Source organism: Conger conger, chromosome 4, assembly GCF_963514075.1.
Source record: "Conger conger chromosome 4, fConCon1.1, whole genome shotgun sequence".
In the NCBI taxonomy this organism is placed as follows: Eukaryota; Metazoa; Chordata; class Actinopteri; order Anguilliformes; family Congridae; genus Conger; species Conger conger.
In genome coordinates, this window is record NC_083763.1 from 73,364,987 (window position 1) to 73,387,482 (window position 22,496).

At 44.5% G+C, this 22,496-nt stretch overlaps 1 protein-coding gene across 2 annotated transcripts in view; it reads left to right on the plus strand.

The window, feature by feature from the left end:
• Positions 1 to 22,496, plus strand: part of LOC133126170 (cadherin-10-like) — a 65,181-nt gene that overhangs the window by 27,816 nt on the left and 14,869 nt on the right. Inside the window, exons 3-7 of one of the 2 annotated variants that reach the window (XM_061238092.1) lie at positions 1,355 to 1,649; positions 14,193 to 14,312; positions 16,682 to 16,849; positions 19,007 to 19,194; positions 20,598 to 20,851. In XM_061238092.1, the coding sequence (XP_061094076.1) occupies positions 1,355 to 1,649; positions 14,193 to 14,312; positions 16,682 to 16,849; positions 19,007 to 19,194; positions 20,598 to 20,851 (1,025 nt within the window). Of the gene's footprint in view, positions 1 to 1,354; positions 1,650 to 14,192; positions 14,313 to 14,403; positions 14,429 to 16,681; positions 16,850 to 19,006; positions 19,195 to 20,597; positions 20,852 to 22,496 lie in introns of those variants that run through there. The other variant, XM_061238093.1, reaches the window with a different exon arrangement.

Sequence of the window (22,496 nt, forward strand, 5' to 3'; positions counted from 1 at the left end):
GAAAATTCAATTAAGCTGCTTTATTTTAGGGGTTTAGTGAAGGCAGGTCATTTTGTACCCTTAGGACAAGGGGAGTATACATAATGTTAAGACTACACAAGGGTTAATCGGTGACCTTTTATTCTCATGCTTATTTCGTTAACAGTGCTATTTTTGGTGTGCATATACTCCCAGCACGCCGTAATGGGGGGAGCATTGTAACTGCAATCACGAGGCAGCTTGTTTGTGGGTTGGAAGGCGGGAATTAAACTGAATAACTTCAGTGAATTGCAGTGTAAAACGATACTGCTGAACATAAATATGTTTGGTATGTAAATGCCCACGGAGAAAGGACACCATTATTGCAAATAAACAAAATTCATTGTGAGATAATACCGTAATTTTACACACTGACAGTAACTGCAACGGGCAACTCAAATTTATTTGTGTACTTATTTAAATGGGACCCACTTCCATTCCAATAGGTGTATAGCATGTGTTTTATGGTCCCAGAGTCTATGGAGTATTTATTCTCTCTGTAGCTGTAGGTTACTGTGCATCGCTATACTGAGCCTGTCTGTCTCTGCCCTTTCCCTCGCTATGATCAGATGGCAAACTACCGACATAAAAGTCATGACACCAAGTTGCTCGCTCCAGTTTTAAAGGTCTTCTTAACTGCAGCCACCCGTGCATGGCAATAGGAATCCGATGGAAAGGGACCTTTCAAAAGGACTGTGCTTGAAGGGTATGTGGACTGTAAAGGTTGACTTTGGAACAGCACCGTCCCGTTTGATGTCCGGCTATATTATCAACCTTCGACTGCCCTTTGTGCGGACAGGTTAAGGTCTGATCATAGTGACGGACAGGGGTGGGGTGAGGCCAGGTCACCCTGCGCTTCTCACTTTAATTTAGCCGTTACAGTCTGCGTGGCGGTCAGCTGCAGTCTAATCACAGATGTAGTCTCCCGTTTGTCGCTGGGAATCTGACCAAAAGTCTCCCCAGCTGCAGTCTCTGTTGTGCTGTAGCACTGTGAGTTGTAGTCCATGTTGCCGTGAGTCTCACTATAGTCTCCATATTTGTAGTCTATGTTGCTGTGAGCTTCACCTTAGACTCCATATTTGTAGTCCATGTTGCTGTGAGCCTCACTGTAGTCTCCATATTTGTAGTCCATGTTGCTGTGAGCCTCACTGTAATCTCCATATTTGTTGTCCATATCTCTGTGAGTCCCACTGTAGTCTCCATATTTGTAGTCCATGTTGCTGTGAGCCTCACTGTAGTCTCCATATTTGTAGTCCATGTTGCTGTGAGCCTCACTGTAGTCTCCATATTTGTAGTCCATGTTGCTGTGAGCCTCACACTAGTCTCCTCTCCACAGCTCCACTCAGACCAGGACAGAGGGGATGGCAGTGTGAAGTACGTGCTCAATGGAGATGGGGCCGGCAGCTTGTTTCTGATCGATGAAAACTCGGGAGACATTCACGCCACCAAGAGGCTGGACAGGGAGGAGAAGGCCTACTACACCCTGCGCGCCCAGGCCGTCAACAAATTCACCAACCATCCCCTGGAGCCAGAGTCCGAGTTCATCATCAAGATCCACGACATCAACGACAACGAGCCAAAGTTCTCCAAGGAGACCTACATGGCAACTGTACCCGAAATGTCAGATGTTGGTGAGTGTTCAGATTCTGTCTCCTTGGTTTCGATGCAGTCTGGTTTCTCAGCTGACTCATATTTCTTCAAATAGACTCCCACGATGTGCAAGAAGCTGAAAAACAAATGACTAAATACACAACTGCCAACCAGCTTGCTAAAGTATTGGATGCAAATTGCTTGGAGGTTTACTGTTCATCGTTTAATATTCGTAATTAGGCATGAATGGAAGGACCTTTCCTGTTGTTGGAGGATAACTTGTGGCAATACAATTCCATGCTTTCATATTTTAAACATGTTTTGTTCTGTCACTATAATCACTGTGAATCACTACATTCAGCTTTACTGGTAGTAACACTAAACTGTAAATTCAACAAAAAAAACAGAAACCCAAGTGTGAGCCATGCCTGATCCTTACAGCAGCTGTTACCCCAGCGTCTCTCAGGGTCAAGTCAAGACATCATTTATTGAAAGTGCATTTAACAAAAACATAAAAGATTGTGGCGGCACGAATGGTGCAGTGGGTAGCACTGCCGCCTCACTGGAGGTCCTGGGTTCGAATCTTTTCAGTTTTCGAACCCAGTTTGTTCTCCCAGATTTTGTGTGGGTTTCCTCCGGGTACTCCGGTTTCCTCCAAAGACATGCAGGTTAGGCTGATTGGAGTATCATGGGTATGAGTGTATGAGTGTGTGTATGAGTGTGTGTGTGACTGAATGGTGTGTGTGCCCTGTGATGGACTGTCCAGGGTGTATTCCTGCCTTTCACCCAATGTATGCTGGGATAGGCTCCAGCCCCCCTGCGACCCTGTTCAGGATAAGCGGGTTAAGATATTGGATGCATGGATGAATAAAACATCGTAAAAGATAATGCAGGGCGATTGGCCAACATCAACGACAGCAAAAACATCAACGGGTGTTTGGGTGGAGGCCTGTGAGTGGTGTTTGAGTGTGAGTCCATGCTCTGAGGGTTTGGTGGAGAGCAGTGTAGAGATCCGCTTATAGAGCCTGACTAGCCGCGGTGTTAACAGTGAATTTCTCTTTAGCGAAGTGGTTGGCCTGGTGTTCTCTCCCTTGGAGACCCATGTTCACGCCTCACTTGCCCCACAGTGGCCATTATATATATATATATATATATATATATATATATATATATATATATATATATATATATATGCATATGTACTGTATATGTATATTTTTAGAAGTACATTTTTATTGGAGAAAGTGGCTAATACAGAGGGCATGACCTCCACTGGATTGCTAATGATAAAAAAATGTTCTTGGCATGCCAGTTAGCATAGAATAACACTGAATAGAATATAAGACAAATGAGGGCTTTGCCGCATTGCACACTCTTGGACTGATTCAAGTATATTTAATTCATGAATGGCTAAAGACAACATCTGCCCACAGATGCTAACTGGCAAACTGAAATTAATTTTTAAAGAAGTAAATGGTTCAGTAATGGCCGGGCCCACAGACAGCATCTCTAAAGTCAGGTGGATCTCCTCTCCGAGGACGTAGCCCTTTTAAGTCCCGCCGTACTCTTGCTACAGCAGGGGTGGTGAATCTGTCACTCCAATTCAGCACTCAATCCACCAGCTAAAATTAGCCTTTGCCACCCAAATGAACAAAGCCGTAAAGTAGAAGGGATTGATCAGGACACCTCTACAATTCAGCCTCTGCTAAAATAGCTGATGCAACTGTGCATGTGTAATGGACATTAAATATCACCGCAATAAAGCTGTCCCATTAAAGCCATCGGAAAAAAGGTAGAAATTGTGCTCTTGCGTTGCCCAGTAATTATGCTCAGTTCAATTGGGAAATGAGGTTTCACGGAATAGGAACAATTTACTGCACCAAAACGATGTTTGTGTATTGAGCAGATATTAGCCCACTGATGAGTATGCATGGTCGCAGTATGGGGTTATTGTTGTGTGGGTTATGGTAACTTACAAGTGGCAGATCTTGAAAATGTGTCAGACACATGTTTTCAAGCCAAGTCTGGAGGAAGAGGAATTTTTATTTTATTTTTATTTTTTACTTTAAACGGGTGGATACAGTGATACAACCTAAGTGGCAGTTTCAGTGTGTTAGTGACAGGTGCATGGTGTTAGTAACTGTTATGATGTTAGTGATGGTTACAGGATGTTGTATGGTGTTAGTGACATTTATTGGGTGTTAGTGACAGCTACAGGGTGTCAGTGATGGTTGCAGGGTGTTAGTAACATGAGCACGGTGTTAGTGACAGTTAGGGTTTTAGTAACAGTTACAGGGTGTTACTGAAGGCCACAGGGTGTAAGTGACAGTTGAAGGTTGTTAGTGACAGTTGGGGGTTATTAGTGACCATTGGAGGGTGTTAGTGACAGTTACTGTATAGGGTGTTAGTTACATATAGGGTGTTCGTAACAGCTACGTGGACGTCTGCATGGTTATCTCTATGTCTGAATAACCATTCCTTTCTGTCTTGAAAGCAGAAAACTTTATTTCCAAAGGTTTCTTCCTCTGCTCTGTATGCCTCAGCAGAGAGTACGGACACAGTGACCTCAACTCATTATAATCATCTCATATCACTTTAATAATTATGCTGTTTTAAATTTAGTCCAGGGCTTGTATTAGAGAAAGGGGGGCGGGGGGTTGTTTGTAAGGGACGTTTCAGTGGTGGAGACGACACAACAGTGGCTGTCTGTGCAGCTGAATGCGGAAACCGTTAATCAAAGCCGTGATCCGTGACGGCAGATCGACCCTTTTTCCTGGTAGGGACACAGAAATCTGGACGCGGCAGATGTTTCTGCGTTTATTAGCATTCTCAAAGACGCCGCTCGCCAGTCTGAGGCAGCCAGAGGTCTCTGGGATGCCAAGGACTTCATTAGGTTATGGCAATGACAGCATATGCAGCAAGATAGCAACAGGGATATGCATGAGAGGCCATCGACATCCACAATACGATCTGTCAGAAGGAAATGTCACATAACGGGCAAAACAATGTTTATTTATTTATTTATTTATTTATTTTCTGGCTGTGTATTCTTCAAAGCATCTTGTGACCAGGACAAAATAAAATTCAGGATGACCTCCATTTTTTTTAGACACAGACATCCAACAGCGAATTCATTGCATCTATTAAAATATTTTAAGTTTCGTTTTGCACTGTTCTTGGGCCTTTGTGTATGTGATGTGGGGGTTAGTGAGTGGGTGACCAAAACTGAATTGAAGAAGAAGAAGAATTAAAACATTTTAAGTATTCAAGTAGTATTGCCAGATATGAAATGTGAAATGTCCAGAACAAAAGAGCACAAAGCAGGCATATTTCAGTAATATCTTGAGCCACAGCTTCATAGTCGATCTCAGTTTGTAAGGGATCTCCTCGAGTTGTTCCAAGACAGTATCACCATCGTGTTCTGTCATGGTCTGGCTCTAAAATGGTAACAGTCAATAACAAATATTTAGCCCTTCAAGTTCAGGAGTTGTTGGACAGAAATAGAGACAAGTGTCAAGTTTTGACACCACATGAAAAGGATCAGACGTTATCCAAATACGCTTGGCTGGAAACAACGGGAAAAACAAGAATTCTCCCCGGACACGGCAGAAGAACATCCTGACCCTTCATTCCAGTGCATCTCAAAAGGGCCAGGGAGAATGTCAAATGGATTGTTTTCAAAGTCCTTCGAGAAACTTTGGTGGTTCGGCTCAAGCAAATTGGAAATGCAGCTTTCAATTTGGATTGAGACCAACCTTGGATAGCCCCATCTTTAATGGTCAAAAGGCCACTACCTTGGGGGACTAGTTTGAAAAACAGGAGAATGGACATTTAGGACAAGAATACGGTGCCTAATAGTGCTCATTATGGGCGGAAAATTGCTTTGAGTGGATTCCATTCAAAATTAACCAGGAACATTGAACTTGGCTCTATTAGCTTGTCGGGTATTTTGTGACAGCATGGCATAGGAGGACACAGAGAAAATACCCAAGATACAAAATCAATACTTACATTTGCTGAAGCACAACTTTGCGCATTGGCTTACCCGGTCTGTATTACCAGCAGGGGTTCAGCATATGCTTTTCCGGAAAGGATGACTGAAAATCACACAGATCCGGCCTTAAATCTCAGCTGGTTTCCTGGGCATATTGCCGCTGAGGGTAATTGCGGTGCTAACAGGTACAGACGTGAGTGAGACATAATAATCGGTGTGACAAATTTCACCATCTAGAAACCCAGAGAAAGAAGGAGAGAGGGTGAGAGAGAGAGAAAGAGAGATATGCAATCCAATCAAATATGCTGCAGATTGAGACAGTCATGGACAAACGGAGACAAGCAATCACATACATAGATGGAAAACTAGACAATAAATGAAAATGAAGAGAAATAAATGAATATATAATTACTACAATACAAACACACACACACACACACACACACACTAGATCAGCTCATTAAGCTTCTCAAGAACAAGAAATGTAACAGTAATCACCATTTATGAACTTATCCAGCTAACTCCTGAAATCCTGATTTGTGGTACAGCCCCCTGGATGTTTGTCTTTTTTTCATTTATAATGCCACCAATGCATCAACTTGGTGCAAGCTACTGTATTACTGAATATAAAATGGTACCTATTAAATAAACAGATCCATAGCCCCAGTCTAGACCAGTGGCTTTTTATGTTGGTTTATTTATTTATTATGGATTTGTTTATTTTATTTTCTACAGTAATCTGTAGTAATCTGAAAGTATATATTCATGATTGATTTGCAATTTGGTTCTTGGCTAGCAAAGTGCGAAGTGAAGTTTCATTAGTATTTTATTGATGTTGCAAATAGCGAAAATAATTACGAAAAAAAACTATAAATACAATAAATGGATGACTAAATAAAAACTTTATGCCAGTCCAGTGATACTTCTTGTTACCCACAAAGACTTTGCACAGAGTTTAGGCTTTTTTTTTTCACATTTTATAACAATAGACGTTATATATGCAGTGTTGATAGGGCCGCTAATGAAATAGATCTCGTGGTGAGATTGTAAAAGCAATTTCAAAGGGCAACAGAAACAGATCTGCGGAGAGGAGATCAAAGTAATGATCATATCTCCATATCTCGCAGGATAATTGTTTTGTCACTGCGGTACACATTGTCACGCTCAGTGAGGTTCTGCAGTCAGGATGATGTCATATATCTCTCCCAAAGTTGACTTCTTTCCAAGGGAATTGATCCTGCAGTGTTAACCCTTTGAAGAGTATGTTATTTAAAAAAATAACATTTTAACATTGTTATTTAAGTTCCATAACTACCATTACAATTAATACTTAATACCATACTTTGTCTTTTCCAACATATTGAATTATAAACTTCAGTGCATGGGAAAGTGTAATGATATTGTCTTGTTTTTTTTTTTTTCATTGTGTCATTCTACATTAACATTACATTAATGGTGTTTGGCAGAGGCTCTTATCCAGAGTGACGTACAATTGATTAGACTAAGCAGGAGACCATTCCCCGCTGAGCGCAATGCAGGGTTAAGGGCCTTGCTCAAGGGCCCAACGGCTGTGCGGATCTTATTGTGGCCACTCCGGGATTCGAACCACCGACCTTGCGGGTCCCAGTCATTCACCTTAACCACTACGCAACCGGCCGCCCCGGGGTTATTATTACCTGTGCTATTTAAACTCCCTTGTTTGTCCAGTTCGTCGCCAGATTGTTATGTGTCCAGACCATACTCTCCAGCATTTATTTCTGATTGATATCTGTTATGACCTGTTTCGCCCCCAACTTCTGCGTTTTGTTTATCCCGTCTGTCTGATTTGGAACCGTAGCTTATCGACCTGTTTTTGGACCTCGACTTTTGTTTCTGGATTCTGTTTCTGTCTGCTTCGCCCGTTAGTTACCTTCGCCTGTGACCACAGTTACGATTTGGGTCGTCCCTGTTATACTTGTTTGCTGGGGTTTTGACACATTGCCTGGACTTTGTATTACAAACAGCCTTATCCCCGCTGAATCTGTTTGCTGGCTATTGGCCCTGGGCTGTTTGACTCGCCTGAACATAATAAAGGCTGTGAACAAACTTTCTGCCCGCTGGATTAGTGCGACTGGGTTTGCTTGTTCTACGGACCTGGTAGCATGTTACATTACATTACATTACATTACATTATTGGCATTGGGGCAGACGCTCTTATCCAGAGCGATGTAGAGTTGATTAGACTAAGCAGGAGACAATCCTCCCCTGGAGCAATGCAGGGTTACGGGCCTTGCTCAAGGGCCCAACAGCTGTGCGGATCTTATTGTGGCTACACCGGGATTAGAACCACTGACCTTGTGTGTCCAGTCATTTACCTTTACCACAAGGCTACAGGCCGCCCCTGTTATGGATTAAGGCGCGTGGTGTTTAACCCTCTGGGGCCTGAGGGCGAAATGGGGAACACTGGTGCCTGCGTCATGCCATTTGTGTCATTTTAATCAACTTTATATACAGTGATTCCAAAGTGTTTTATATCTTGGATTTCAGCACAGAAAATGATATTATGGCAACAGTAAGTAGGTCAGAATCATATGTTGGTTGCAAAAATTGCTGTAAAAACACATACTAATCTATTGTAACACATTGTTTTGATCACTGAAATTTGTTCTTCTAGGTCTTGAGTATCAAAAGATGACAAAATATTGTACCAAGTCCAATTAGAAATATAAAATAAATCGTCACTGCTATTCGCCTTTCTTCAATGAATATTTATGTGCTATGCGGCCCTGCCAGGTAAGTAGGCATTTCACACCTGACCTGACCCCTCCCTAACAAAGCCTTTCCACAAAGAAAAACTCAGTGAGCCATTTAGAAGACAGAAACAAGTATTGTAATGTATTGTAATGTATTGAAATCACCACACAAACTACATACAAGCCATTCACTAAGTTTTTCGTGCCATTTTTTAAAAACAGTTCCTGTTTTGTTTAGCTGCAAGCACAAGGGGGCATCACTCTTTGCACTTCCACGGTGTTCTGTTTACAATACAGCACTCGGATTTACCAATATGATCATAAGAAATACACTTGTTCATGGAGTTGGTCTGTTTAGCTAAGTTATTTCAGCTTTTTCCTCAAACATAGATTGAGTAGGCTAATATCCATTGTGTGAGGACACCCAGTTTTAGAATCCTGGCTATGCCATTACACATCACGCATGTATTATTTTGAGATGCAATGGTTAGAGTGTATTGCTGAATATGGAAACGAAGCTGGAGAAGTTGCAGTAGACACAGAAGAAATGCACTTACTCATGACATCCTGTCATTCTTGCCATTTTCCATAAGTGCAGTGCACATGCAAGATGAAAATGGTTAAAATACTTTGTGGTTTGCAGTAATAGCCTATTTATTTTGTGATTATGTGTGCGAGTATGTGCATGCTTTTGTGGAGTACGTGTGGGTATGTCGCTGCAACAATGTTTTTCAAAGTTTTCTTGTATATACCTATGAGGATGTTTTGAAATTGGGTCATGTAAGGTTGCCTTCAGGATGTAACGCTATCGCACTGATAGAGGCAGTGTACTGAACTGCTTGAACCATTAGTCTCATCTTTCCAAAAGATACAGTTGACTATTTTATTAATGGAGTTACTGGATTGCTTTGATCCGTTCACCTCAGTTTTTATCTTAAAGGCTGACATATCCACGTCTACTTATGGTTTAGAACTGATAACGGGATTTGTGATTTAGCTCTTTTGGGGCGAAAGCTGGTATTCCTTGGTTGTATGTGTCATGGGATTGGGGAATCTAATCTGTTCACTTTCATTTTCGAGTCACTCAAGGATGAGGGCAGAGTGCGCTGCTGATCTTGGTGTGTATCGGTAAGCTACTGACTGCAAGACAGATTTTTCCCTCATATTACAGTTATTTGCATTCCTGTGTGTGCGTAATGTGCTGACACTCTCAGAAATAAAGGTATGGAAAGTGCCGAAGATTTGACATATGCTTGTCAGAGGGGCAGTATGCTGTAGGTACATAACATGTTTACCCCTAGCCAACAATATATAATGATTTTTTTCCATTTTTGCTTGGGAAAACATTGTACCCTTTCAGGGTACATTTGGGAAATGTGATTCTTGAAGAACAAAAATGTATCTCCACTGTCACTGAGAGTATACAGTAGCTGGATGTTGTTGTTTTCTTGTTGTTGTTATTCATCTTGACTTTATGGTTCCATGTTTCAGTATGTGTACCCTTTCACTGGTTACCTGTTAATTTCAGTATTGACTTCATGGCTCCACGTTTCTGAAGTGATGAATGGCCCAGCACCCAGACAGGATATCAATCTCTTAATAAAATATCTTACCTGGAATGGGCAATATCTGGCCTGCTCCAAGTTACAGAGAATATATTTTATTTTTCATTTATTTACAACTTTTTATTTATTTACGATTTATTCTTAAATGCCCTGAAACTACAGGGCTGCTTCTGATAACGGCAAGTAAAACTTGTCTTTTTGAGTTGTCTTTGACATTTGAAACCCACAATATCACCCTGGACATCATTTGAGTGAGTGAGTGGGTGAGTTGTGAGTAAGTGAGTTGGTGTGTGAGTGAGTGAGTGAGTGTGTGAGAGAGTGAGTGAGTGAGTGTGAGAGTGAGTGAGTGAGTGAGAGAGTGAGTGAGTGAGTGTGAGAGTGAGTGAGTGAGTGAGTTGTGAGTGAGTGAGTGTGTGAGTGAGAGAGTGAGTGAGTGAGTGAGTGAGTGAGTGAGTGTGAGAGTGTGAGAGTGAGTGAGTGAGTGAGTTGTGAGTGAGTGAGTGTGTGAGTGAGAGAGTGAGTGAGTGAGTGTGTGAGTGAGTGAGTGAGTGTGTGAGTGTGTGAGTGTGTGAGAGAGTGAGTGAGTGAGTGTGTGAGTGAGTGAGTGAGTGAGTGTGTGAGTGTCTGAGTGAGTGAGTGAGGGTGTGAGTTGGTGTATGAGTGAGTGAGTGTGTGAGAGAGTGAGTGAGTGAGTGTGTGAGTGAGTGAGTGTGTGAGTGTGTGAGTGAGTGAGTGTGTGAGTGTGTGTGTGAGTGAGTGTGTGAGTGAGTGAGTGAGTGTGTGAGTGAGTGAGTGAGTGTGTGAGTGAGTGAGTGAGTGAGTGAGTGGGTGAGTTGTGAGAGAGTGAGTGAGTGTGTGAGTGAGTGAGTGAGTGAGTGTGTGAGTGAGTGAGTTGTGAGAGAGTGAGTGAGTGAGTGTGTGAGTGAGTGAGTTGTGAGAGAGTGAGTGAGTGTGTGAGTGTGAGTGAGTGAGTGTGTGAGTGAGTGAGTGTGTGAGTGAGTGAGTGAGTGAGTGAGTGTGTGAGTGTGTGAGTGAGTGTGTGAGTTAGTGAGTGAGTGAGTGGGTGAGTTGTGAGAGAGTGAGTATGTGAGTGTGTGAGTGAGTGAGTGGGTGAGTTGTGAGAGAGTGAGCGAGTCGTGAGAGAGTGAGTGAGTGTGTGAGTGAGTGAGTGAGTTGTGAGAGAGTGAGTGAGTTGTGAGTGAGTGAGTGAGTGGGTGAGTGAGTGAGTGAGTTGTGAGAGAGTGAGTGAGTAAGTGAGTATGTGGGTGAGTGGGTGAGTTGTGAGTGAGTGAGTGTGTGAGTGAGTGGGTGAGTTGTGAGAGAGTGAGTGAGTGAGTGAGTTGTGAGAGAGTGAGTGAGTTGTGAGTGAGTGAGTGTGTGAGTGAGTGGGTGAGTTGTGAGAGAGTGAGTGAGTGAGTGAGTTGTGAGAGAGTGAGTGAGTTGTGAGTGAGTGAGTGAGTGTGTGAGTGAGTGAGTAGGTGAGTTGTGAGAGAGTGAGTGTGTGAGTGAGTGAGTGAGTGAGTGAGTGGGTGAGTGAGTGAGTTGTGGGAGAGTGAGTGAGTTGTGAGAGAGTGAGTGAGTTGTGAGAGTGAGTGAGTTGTGAGTGTGTGAGTGTGTGAGTGTGAGTGAGTGTGTGAGTGAGTGAGGGTGTGAGTGAGTGAGTGAGTGAGTGAGTGTGTGAGTGAGTGAGTGAGTGTGTGAGTGAGTGTGTGAGTAAATGAGTCTGTGGGTGAGTGGGTGAGTTGTGAGAGTGAGTGAGTTGTGAGAGAGTGAGTGAGTTGTGAGAGAGTGAGTGAGTTGTGAGTGGGTGAGTGAGTTGTGAGAGAGTGAGTGAGTTGTGAGTGAGTAAATTGTGAGAGAGTGAGTGAGTTAGTGAGTGAGTGAGTGAGTTAGTGGGTGAGTTGTGAGTGAGTGAGTGGGTGAGTGAGTGAGTTGTGAGAGAGTGAGTGAGTTGTGAGTGAGTGAGTGAGTGAGTGAGTGTGTGAGTGAGTGAGTTGTGAGTGAGTGAGTGAGTTGTGAGTGGGTGAGTGAGTGAGTTGTGAGAGAGTGAGTGAGTTGTGAGTTGGTGAGTGAGTGTGTGAGTGAGTGAGTTGTGAGAGAGTGAGTGAGTGTGTGAGTGAGTGAGTTGTGAGAGAGTGAGTGAGTTGTGAGTGAGTGAGTGAGTTGTGAGTAAGTGAGTTGGTGAGTCAGTTTGCATATGAGTAAAAACGGGCAAAAACAGATTTAATCAGCCAATCATGTGGCAGCAACTAAATCCATAAAAGCATTCAGACATGGTAAAAAGGTTCAGTTGTCATAAAAAATACTTTTGTATATCAACATGCAATGCTTTTTCATAGCTTTGTGATGTTTACAGAGTGAGTTATGTCAGTTGACCAATGAAGAGTGAGTGGAGATTAGATGGGTCAATTCCACACATGAAGTACCTTTTTAATATGACTATTATGATTATTAATCATAAAGTTTGCACAGTGTTGTGAATGAGTGGCCAGGTCATGTCGTGTTTAAATGTGCTCAAATGCTGACTTGATTCAGTGCAGGATATTCTGCCTACAGCCGCCAGCGGCGGTTTGTAGGTAAATGGAGCTCCTAGATTTGCTTAATGGCATTATTGTGCATTCATTTGCTGTCCTTATGCAAGAATGTGGAAAATATTATGAAAACAGTGCAGCACTGCAGGTAATAAGACTGTGGGAGTTAAGCCTAAGCCTGAGACTAAGCCTAAAATTAAGACTGACCCAGAGCTGCTCAACCGAAGAACATTTATCAGGAAGAGGAAACAGAAAAAAAGAGACTCCATGACAGAATGATAACAAATCAATTCATATATTCAGTGCATGTCAGTTGAAGCCTCAGGCTCTCCGGAGTGGAGATGGGCACTGATGTCACATCTCACTGTGCTACCTGGGTGCTTCCTGCTGAGGTTACAGAGAGGTAATGCATGGAGACAACAGAGCACACGAGTGGTGTGTGTGTGTGCGTGTGTGTGTGCATGTAAGTGTGTGTACGTGTGTGTGTGTGAGTGCGTGTGTGAGTTTGTGTATCCGTGTGTGTGTGTGTGTGTGTCCGTGTGTGTACGTGTGTGTGTGTGCATGTGAGTGTGTGTACGTGTGTGTGTGTGTGTGAGTGCGTGTGTGAGTTTGTGTATCCGTGTGTGTGTGTGTGTGCGAGTGAATGTTTGTGTGGGTGTATCTGTGTGTGTTTGTGAGTGTGTGAGTTTGTGAACGTGTGTGTGTGTGTGTGAGCTTGTATCTGTGTGTGTTTGTGAGTGTGTGAGTTTGTGAACGTGTGTGTGAGCTTGTGTGTGTGTGCATGTGTGTGTGTGCCAGTGTGCGGGTGCATGAATGAGTGCTTATGTGGATATATGTGCGTATATGTGTATGTACACGTGTATATGTATATATTTATATGTATGTGTGTGTATGTGTGTGCTACAATTGCATAATCTACTCATTATGGCTGGTGGGTACTTCTGAGTAATGCAGTTTCTCTCACTGAATAAATGAGTAAATAAATAAATAAACTCCCTCACATGTAATACGATGTTGGGTCTTTCGTAGCACTCACCACATTTCGCTCAGGTTTTGCCTTGTAGTGGGAGCCGTGTCATTACCACGAGTGTACTTCTGCAGTGCATTCTGTTCTGCTGGAGAGCTGTTATCCTCTGTCATAGCCACAGAAAAAAATATTGGAATAAAAGATACGCTGAACTTGTGAACCTTGAACAAGTATTTCTTTATAATTTTTGTACCCTGTGTTTATGTATTTATTTATTTATTTGCAGTCGCAAGCATTGTCAGATGCACTTAACCTTTATTCACTCAAATCTGCAAAAAAAAAAACAAAAAAAAAACAAAAAAACAAACAAAAAAACTGGATTCTCAGGAACGGGGGGGAAAAGAGGCTTCTTTATTTCCATTTGAAAGTGCGCATCATGGCTTTATCGTTTTGGGCTTTGCACCAACTGTATAAGTAGCTGACTTATCAAACTAAGAAAGGTGAATAGAGCTGGATGAGAATTGTCATTGCACGTTGGGAAAACATCAACATTTGGATTCGTGCGCAGTGCCGGTGACGTGCGCTCAGCAGAACGTGTCACGCGCAATGACCTCGGTGAACAGAGCGAGCGGAGAGCCGAACACGAGGCGCCGTGAAGGGGACTGACAGTCAACGCTGAAGGCCTTCTCCTGCGTCTTAGTTTCCCGTTTTATTCCTCTTCCGCGGTCGTTCTCGGTCGAGCATTCATCCTGTTGCTCTCCTCTCCTCTCCTTGACCCCCCCCCCACCCCCGCAGGAACGTACGTGCTGAACGTGACCGCTTCGGATGCGGACGACGAGACGTATGGGAACAGCGCCAAGCTGGTGTACAGCATCCTGGAGGGACAGCCCTACTTCTCCGTGGAGCCGGAAACAGGTACGGCCTGCAAGGCATGCTGGGTGACAGCCCTACTTCTCCGTGGAGCCGGAAACAGGTACGGCCTGCAAAGCATGCTGGGTGACAGCCCTACTTCTCCGTGGAGCCGGAAACAGGTACGGCCTGCAAAGCATGCTGGGAGACAGGGGGCCATCTTTAGAACTGAGGACGCATTTCATCTTAGCTTCCCTCCAATCCTCATCCCGCCCCCGACAGCACTGCCGTCTTTTGTACTAATGCCAAATGTGACCGTATTGTACGGTTTTAGAATAATGCCTTGTTTATCACAGCACCTATTCATCAAAGTCGATACAAAGAGTGCTCCGCTCAATTTCTCAATGACAAAAAGTCTAACAAAGAGACATGCATTGTCCTGATCGAGATACAGGTGCATTGTACGCAGGTTTAATTGGTTTAACAGAAAATTGACATTTGATCTATTTACACACTGTTTCACGATGACATCAAATCTTGAAAAATCTGGAATTGACGAAATTGAGGAAAAAGTGATTTTTGATTTCGGCTTGTCTGTAACCTGCGTTTTTTGCCTTAGCGATGTTGCGTATGCTTGGTAGTCAGGGAGAGATGTTATCCAGGGCTGACCCCATTCCCCATGTAACACATGTACTGTATGCGCTGTTCTCTAACGCTTATGTTCTGCACTGTAGGGCTCGGCACAAGAGTAGCTGTTGTCATAGGTAGCGGTAGCGCACCACTAGCGCATCGCAGTGGGCCGGCCTGTAGCGTAGTGGTTATGGTTCTAATCCCGGTGTAGCCACAATATGATCCGCGAAGCCGTTAACCCTGCATTGCTCCAGGGGAGGATTGTCTCCTGCTTAGACTAATCAACTGAACGTCGCTCTGGATAAGAGCGTCTGCCAAATGCCAATAATGTAAGATAATGTAATGCACCGATGACATGTAGAATAACCGCCCAAAGCCTAGGCAGGGCATGGCATATACACATTTTGTATTTACATATTGTGCAATCAATTTAAAGGCAACCGGGTATTTAATGAACCAGTTCAGATGCAGAGTCTTTCTCCGTGATACAGAGGCACCGCCCCTCCCATTAATCCGACCAGAATTCAATCAATATTCGTCCGCATCCTTGACTCGAAAAATACATGCGAGCGTTTACTTAGCTTTCCTTTTCACGAACACAGCTCGCCTAATTCAGCTGTGACCCCCATTAACTCGCCACACTGCTTTTCCTGAGAAAAGGTGCACGCCGGCATTGATTTATTAGCTCTCATGTTTAAGACGGAGGTCCGCAGTGACCGAGGCTGAGTAAACATTCTTCAGTAATTAAACCGTGAGTCGAGGCGCGGAGGCGTGTCGGTTGATTACAGGCGCGCGCGCGCGCGGGGGGAATCGCGCCAGGCGTGAGGAGGGACGCAGGCGGGGAGTAACGCCGAGGCCGTTGTTACCCCACGCGCCGCCGCGTGAGGACCAGCGGCGGGCGTGTCTGAACGCGTTCATCTGCGCGCGTTCTTCGGTCACGTTCGAGTGCGGTCGCCTCAGCGTCTGCGAGCAGTCCGGAGGCAGACGATGCACGATGCTGCCTTCCACTTCGGCTCTGCGCAGCGCGTCTGATGAATGGGGTTTCATAATCAAACAACCCAGCGGTTCTGCACAGCTGGCCATTGTAGATAAATACGCTCATTTCTAAATCTAAATGACATGGTTTCTGCATGGGTAGATTAATTAATTTAGTTACTTTTTCATAGATTTTTCCTAAAATAATATTTACAAAACTGCTTAAAACAGATAGCTTCCATTCTTCTTCTTCTTCTTCTTCTTCTTCTTCTTCTTCTTCTTCTTCTTCATTCTTCTTCTTCTTCTTCTTCTTCTTCGTTGCTTTAGCACTTGCTTTCGGCCGCAATCCTCACTACATCTAGAGCTTTCCGCGAGGTGGTTAATCTAAAGTTTGGGACAGAAATTCAAAGCACAGAGTTCAAAGCTAAAATCTGTCACGGAATGCTTGGGAAATTATGTTTATAGCATTAAGTGTGCGCATTGTTCAGACATAATAATAGTATAGAAATAAACATAAAGGCATTTGTTCCAGCCTGTGATGTTTCAGATGGTGCGGGATAGCACATATTATCCATGCATCATCTTCTGGGTCACGGTAGCAGTGAGGAAACGGCGCACAATACATTGTATATCTTCTCTACCCCATTACAGTTTAAGTACTACTACGCAGTACCACTGAATAGACTGTTTTTGTACCCTGCTGGACTGAAATGAACTCTGTTAGGTTTCATTTAACACAGAGACATTATATCGGTCCTGCCTGGTTACAGCGCGGACGACTCATGGACCACTGACGATAAAAAAACCCCCTGATATTCCCACTTTCCCAGGCACCATCAGGACAGCCTTGCCCAACATGGACCGGGAGAACAGGGAGAAGTACCACGTGGTGATCCAGGCTAAGGACATGGCGGGACAGATGGGCGGTCTCTCGGGGACCACCACCGTCAACATCACCCTCTCGGACGTCAACGACAGTCCCCCCCGCTTCCCCCACAGTATGGCGCCCCGACATCTACCTCTTTCCGCCAGCTTTTCTTTCGGCTGGGGGTGTTCAAGACCAGGCTTGATATGGCGCTAGATGCTATTTATCTTTTAGGAAAACTACGCAGTAGCTGCACTTTAGCGGTAGGAACAGGGTGAGCATTGCTGGGCTGATTGGCAGCTTCTCATCTTTATGTCAAGTTAATTTACCATCTACATTTTATTTGAATAACTCGGCCTCATTCATGTACAATAATACTGTGATTACCCAGAAACAAGCGGACAAAGGTTTTTTTTTTAGTTACTTAGTTATATATGCTGCGTACTACTTTACGTATTTTATTTTATTTTTATTTATATTGTCTTTATGGGGAGGGGGTTGTACACTCAATGACCACTTCATTAGTTAGACCTGTACACCAGCATGTTAATTCAAATATTTCATCAGTCAATCATGTGGCAGCAAGTAAATGCATACAAGCATGCTGACATGGTCAAGAGGTTGAGCTGTTTGTCAGAACAGGGAATAAATGTAATCTAACCGTGGAATGATTGTTGGTGCCAGACAGGGTGGTTTTAGTATCTCAAAAACTGCTGACATCCTGGGATTTTAATGCATAATGGTGTGCAAAACAAACAAAAAAAACACATCCAGTGGGCAGCAGTTCTGCAGACAAAAGCACATTGCTAATGAAGGAGGTCAGAGGAGAAGGCTGACAGTAAGGCAAATAACCACACATTACAACAGTGGTATGCAGAAGAGCATCTCTGAACACACAAGGCGTCAAAAAGATGCTACTAATTCATAAATGCATTTTTTGTATCTATATATATATATATATATATATATATATATTTTTTTTTTTTTTTTTGCTGGAATGTAAGCATTTCAATACTGAAAGGAGACAGACTTCCTCACTAACACAGGAAAAGCTGAAAAAGTACCCTGGTAGCTGGTTGCTAGGAGGACGTAGTTCAGAGCTACATACAGTACCATAGCCATTATGGATAAAAGCTGCCAGTGGTCTGTAATTTCAAAAAGCCACAGCAGCAGGTGGGGGCCTTGTTTCTCTCTTTTATCGGCAGGCAGTAGTGCACTTTATTCCCGCTAAATTGCGTCGCTTAGCTTCGGCTATAAATGGAGAGCCTCAGTCGTTACCGCTCGAGAGAACAGCACGCGTTGAACTTCAGCCTTATTAGATTTAAACGTGTTTAAAAATACAGCCAATCTCGTGTGCGTGTCAAGGAAATCAAAGAAGAACAAACATGGCAACGGTTGCTTGTTTCTTTGTGAAGCTGGGTTGCACGTAATTGTGCCACCTTCTGTTTCTGCATGCAATAGATTACATTTTTATTTGCAATCACTTCATGTAAATGCAGTGTGCCATTATGGGTTTTAGTAACCGGTTGTGCGATATGGCCCCTTGTTGGCGGGTAGTGTCGTTATACCTAACATTGATTACACATGAATAGTCTTCTGTCTGTTTAGCACGCAGTAGATGAATGTTCTATTTCTAGTTAATGTGTATACATTGAATGTTGCATTACGGCTTTTACTGACCGATTCGAGTGTGCAATGGGCGGTGTCATTGCCCACAATTAATTCTTACATAAATAAACACTCTTCAGTCTGCTTTGAAATAAATAATAGTAGGTGGCGTGTGACAGTATTGTCAGAGAGGACTGGGCCACGTTGCTTAGCGTAGCGTAGCCGCAGCAGGTGGTTTATGAAGGAGACGGCCGACCCCGGAGCGTTGCCCGGGTTTCCCGCTGTCGGCCGGGCCACTTCAGGGACGGGGGGCCAGCCGCGATTAAGTGGAGAGGCTAGATAACTAAGAGACGAAGAGCGGAGGAATCTCGCTTTTACCTCATCTTTATCTATTCTTTTTTTTCTTCTTTCCCCTTCTTTTTCGTTTTAACGATGCGGCCTCACCTAGTTAGAGAAGCGGCATAATTTGACACACAGTGAGGAAGGGGGGAACGGAGATTCGGAGCAACTCGGAGCGGTTCACTGAAGCTCACGCTTTAATGTTACTGTAATTGGTCTTCTGCCTTCACATTCTGAGACTGAGAGCAAAGCATTGTGGGAGTTTTTTTTTTCTTTTTTTTTTTAATGGTTTTAAAAAAAAAGGCCGCCCGTTGGTCTTTACTCGGTGGTTTTTCTTCGAAAGGCTCCTACCACCTCTCGACGTCGGAGGCGGCGGAGATGGGCGCCACGGTGGGGCGGGTGAAGGCCAACGACCCGGACCTGGGCGAGAACGCGGAGATGCAGTACAACATCGTGGACGGGGACGGGCGGGACCTGTTCGCCGTGGCGACCGACAGGGTCACGCAGGAGGGCGTCATAACCGTGCGACAGGTGAGCGCAGGAGGGCGTCATAACCGTGCGACAGGTGAACGCGGGAGGGCGTCATAACCGTGCGACAGGGTCACGCAGGAGGGCGTCATAACCGTGCGACAGGGTCACGCAGGAGGGCGTCATAACCGTGCGACAGGTGAGCGCAGGGCGGAGGGCTCCGGCTTGATGTCCCGACCTTCCCCAAGGACACGTGTGGGCAGGCCTGGAGAGGGATGTGAGGAGACCGTTTAATCCCTCCGACTTCAGCCAGTCCTGTCCTCTTAACTTCACAAAGGTGCCTGTTTCATTGCTGAGTCAGATTGGGGAGCCAAGTCATTTCCAGAAACTCTCTGTGAGCTCTATCATGAGCTCTACCAGTGGACAGGGGAGTTAAAAGCTTCCGGGATAATTGTGCCAGACTGAAGTTTAATCACAAAGAGAAAATAATAAAAGAATTTAAAAAAACAAAGTGATCCAGCACTCTTAACCTGTGCAAGAAGACACGGCCAAGCCTCTGAATCCACTTTCTGATGAGCAAGCTGTGTTTGGGCTGGATAAGAGAGTTCCACTTCCAGTCCCTCAGAACTATTTCCGTCAATAGCCATTGAACTGTAAGAGGATTTCAGTTAGATAATATGTAAAATAGGAGATGTGAAAGTTTGCCTGAGTAATGGAAATTGAAAAGCAAAGGTTTATGTCCTTCCCAGTAAAAGTGTTCTCTCTCTCTCTCTCTCTCTCTCTCTCTCTCTCTCTCTCTCTCTCTCTCTCTCTCTCTCTCTGTCTGCCTCTTTGACATTGACTCTGTCTGAATGTTAGTCTATCATTTACTCTACCTACACTGTTTTAGCTACACTACTGTTACGACTTGGGAATGGCAATTGTGAGCGAGTGCAACTTGTTCTTGAGGACAGTGATAGGAGCAACTTGAGAATCTCCTGCTCTCTTCCCCTTCTTCCTCTCCTCCATCTCCCTCTGCTTCACAATCACATAAACACACATCTACGCACATCTCTACATACTCTACTTATCTCTCTTTATCTCCCTCTCCCCCTGTGTCTACTCTTGTTCTATCCATCCATCTATCTCTCCCTGCACTCTCTCTTGCTTTATCTTTCCATATATCTATCCATCTGTGTCCTCTCTTGCTCTCTCCATCCATCTATCGTCCCTCTCCCCTCTCCCCTCTCTCCCTTTCCCCTCTCTCATTCCCGCCTCTCTCCCTATCTCTCTCCTTCCCCCTCTCTCTCTCCATCTCCTGCCTCTCCTTCTCTCCCCTCTCTCTCTCTCCCCCTGTGTTCTATCTTGTTCTATCTATCTATCTATCCCTCTGTGTCCTCTCTTGCTCTCTCCATCTATCAATCTCTCTCTCCCTCTCTCTCTCTCTCTCTCTCTCTCTCTCTCTCATACACACACACACACTGCAGCCACTGGACTATGAAAGCAGAAAGGTGTACACGTTAAAGGTGGAGGCCACCAACACCCACCTGGACAGCCGCTTCAGTTACCTGGGTCCGTTCAAGGACACGGCGGCGGTGCGGATCACGGTGCAGGACGTGGACGAGCCGCCCGTCTTCAGCGTCGCCCCGTACGTCATCGAGGTGCACGAGGACAAAACGGCGGGGAGCTTCATCGGCGCGGTGACGGCGCAGGACCCCGACGCCGCCAAGAACCCCATCAAGTGAGTGGCGCTGCGACCGGGCGGCCTGTGGCGTAGTGGTTAAGGTAAAGGACTGGGACCCGCAAGGTCGGCGGTTCTAATCCCGGTGTAGGCGCAATAAGATCCGCACAGCCGTTGGGCCCTTGAGCAAGGCCCTTAACCCCGCATTGGTCCAGGGGAGGGCTGTCTCCTGCTTAGTCTAATCAACTGTAAGTCGCTCTGGATAATAGTGTCTGCCATATACCAATAATGTAATGTAATGACTCCCTCCTGCTAGATGAACTCTGACAGTGTAGTTTTACTCACTCTCAGATATTATAGGGGAAAAACAGTTTTATTCAAGCCCTGGTGTAGCCACCATAAGATCCATACTGCTGTTGGGCCCTTGAGCAAGGCCCGTGAAACCCCACATTGCTCTGGGAGAGGGGATTGTCTCCTGCTTAGTCTAATCAACTGTAAGCCACTTTGGATGAAAGTCTCAGCCAAATGACATGTAATGTAATGTAGATTTATTATAGGACATAATAGGACATATTATAGGACAAAATCAGTTGCTGTATTCAAGCCCCGGTGTAGCCACGATAAGATCCGTACAGCTGTTGGTCCCTTGAACAAGGCCCTTAACCCCAAATTGCTCTAGGTGGGGTGGTTGTCCCCTAATCAACTGTTATAGAAAAAATCAGCCCTGGGCAAATACGTCATTGTGTTGGATTCAAATACTTTAATGCGCTCGATTGATCATGCCTGGTCTAATTGAGTAAACCAAGAGGACCAGAAGGTGGGATTTGCACTTTTTGAGAGTATTTCATAGGTTCCAATACACCAGACAAGCTCAGTGAAGCGTAGACAAATATTGGAATCCAAAACACTTACATATTTCACCCAGGTCTGATTGAAATTCCATGGAGGGTTGTGCTAGATTTAATGTAGGTTTGCTGAAGCCAAACACTCACTTCTAACAGGCAGAGGTCATCAGGAGGACTCATAGCCAGAGCAGAACAGAATCCTGGGAAATACACACACACACACACACACATACACACCTGTCTCTCTTTCTCTTACACACACACCTCTCTCTCTCATACACACACACGCACACAGACACTCTCACACACACACACACACACACCTCTATCTCTCTCTCACCCACACAAATACACACACTCTCTCTCACACACACACACATACACTCTCTCTCTCTCTCTCTCTCTCTCTCTCTCTCTCTCTCTCTCACACAAACATACACACACAAACCTCTGTCTCTCTCTCTCCCACACACACACATACACACACACTCTCACACACATATGCCTCTATCTCTCTTTCTCTCACCCACACATACGCACACACATGCACACACTCACATACACACATACACCTCTCTCTATCTCACACACACACACACACACTTTCTCATACACACAGGAACACCTCTTTCTCACTCGCTCACACACATATACGCACACACACTCTCTCACACACACACACCCCTCTCTCTTTCTCTCTCTCGTGCACACACACGTACACACACTCTCTCATACACACACGCACACATCTCTCTCAATCTCTATAACACACACTTTTTGTCACTCACACACAATAGATAGATATAGATATGCAATCACCATGCTGACAGAAAAAACATTATTTTAGTGCATTCTCCGAC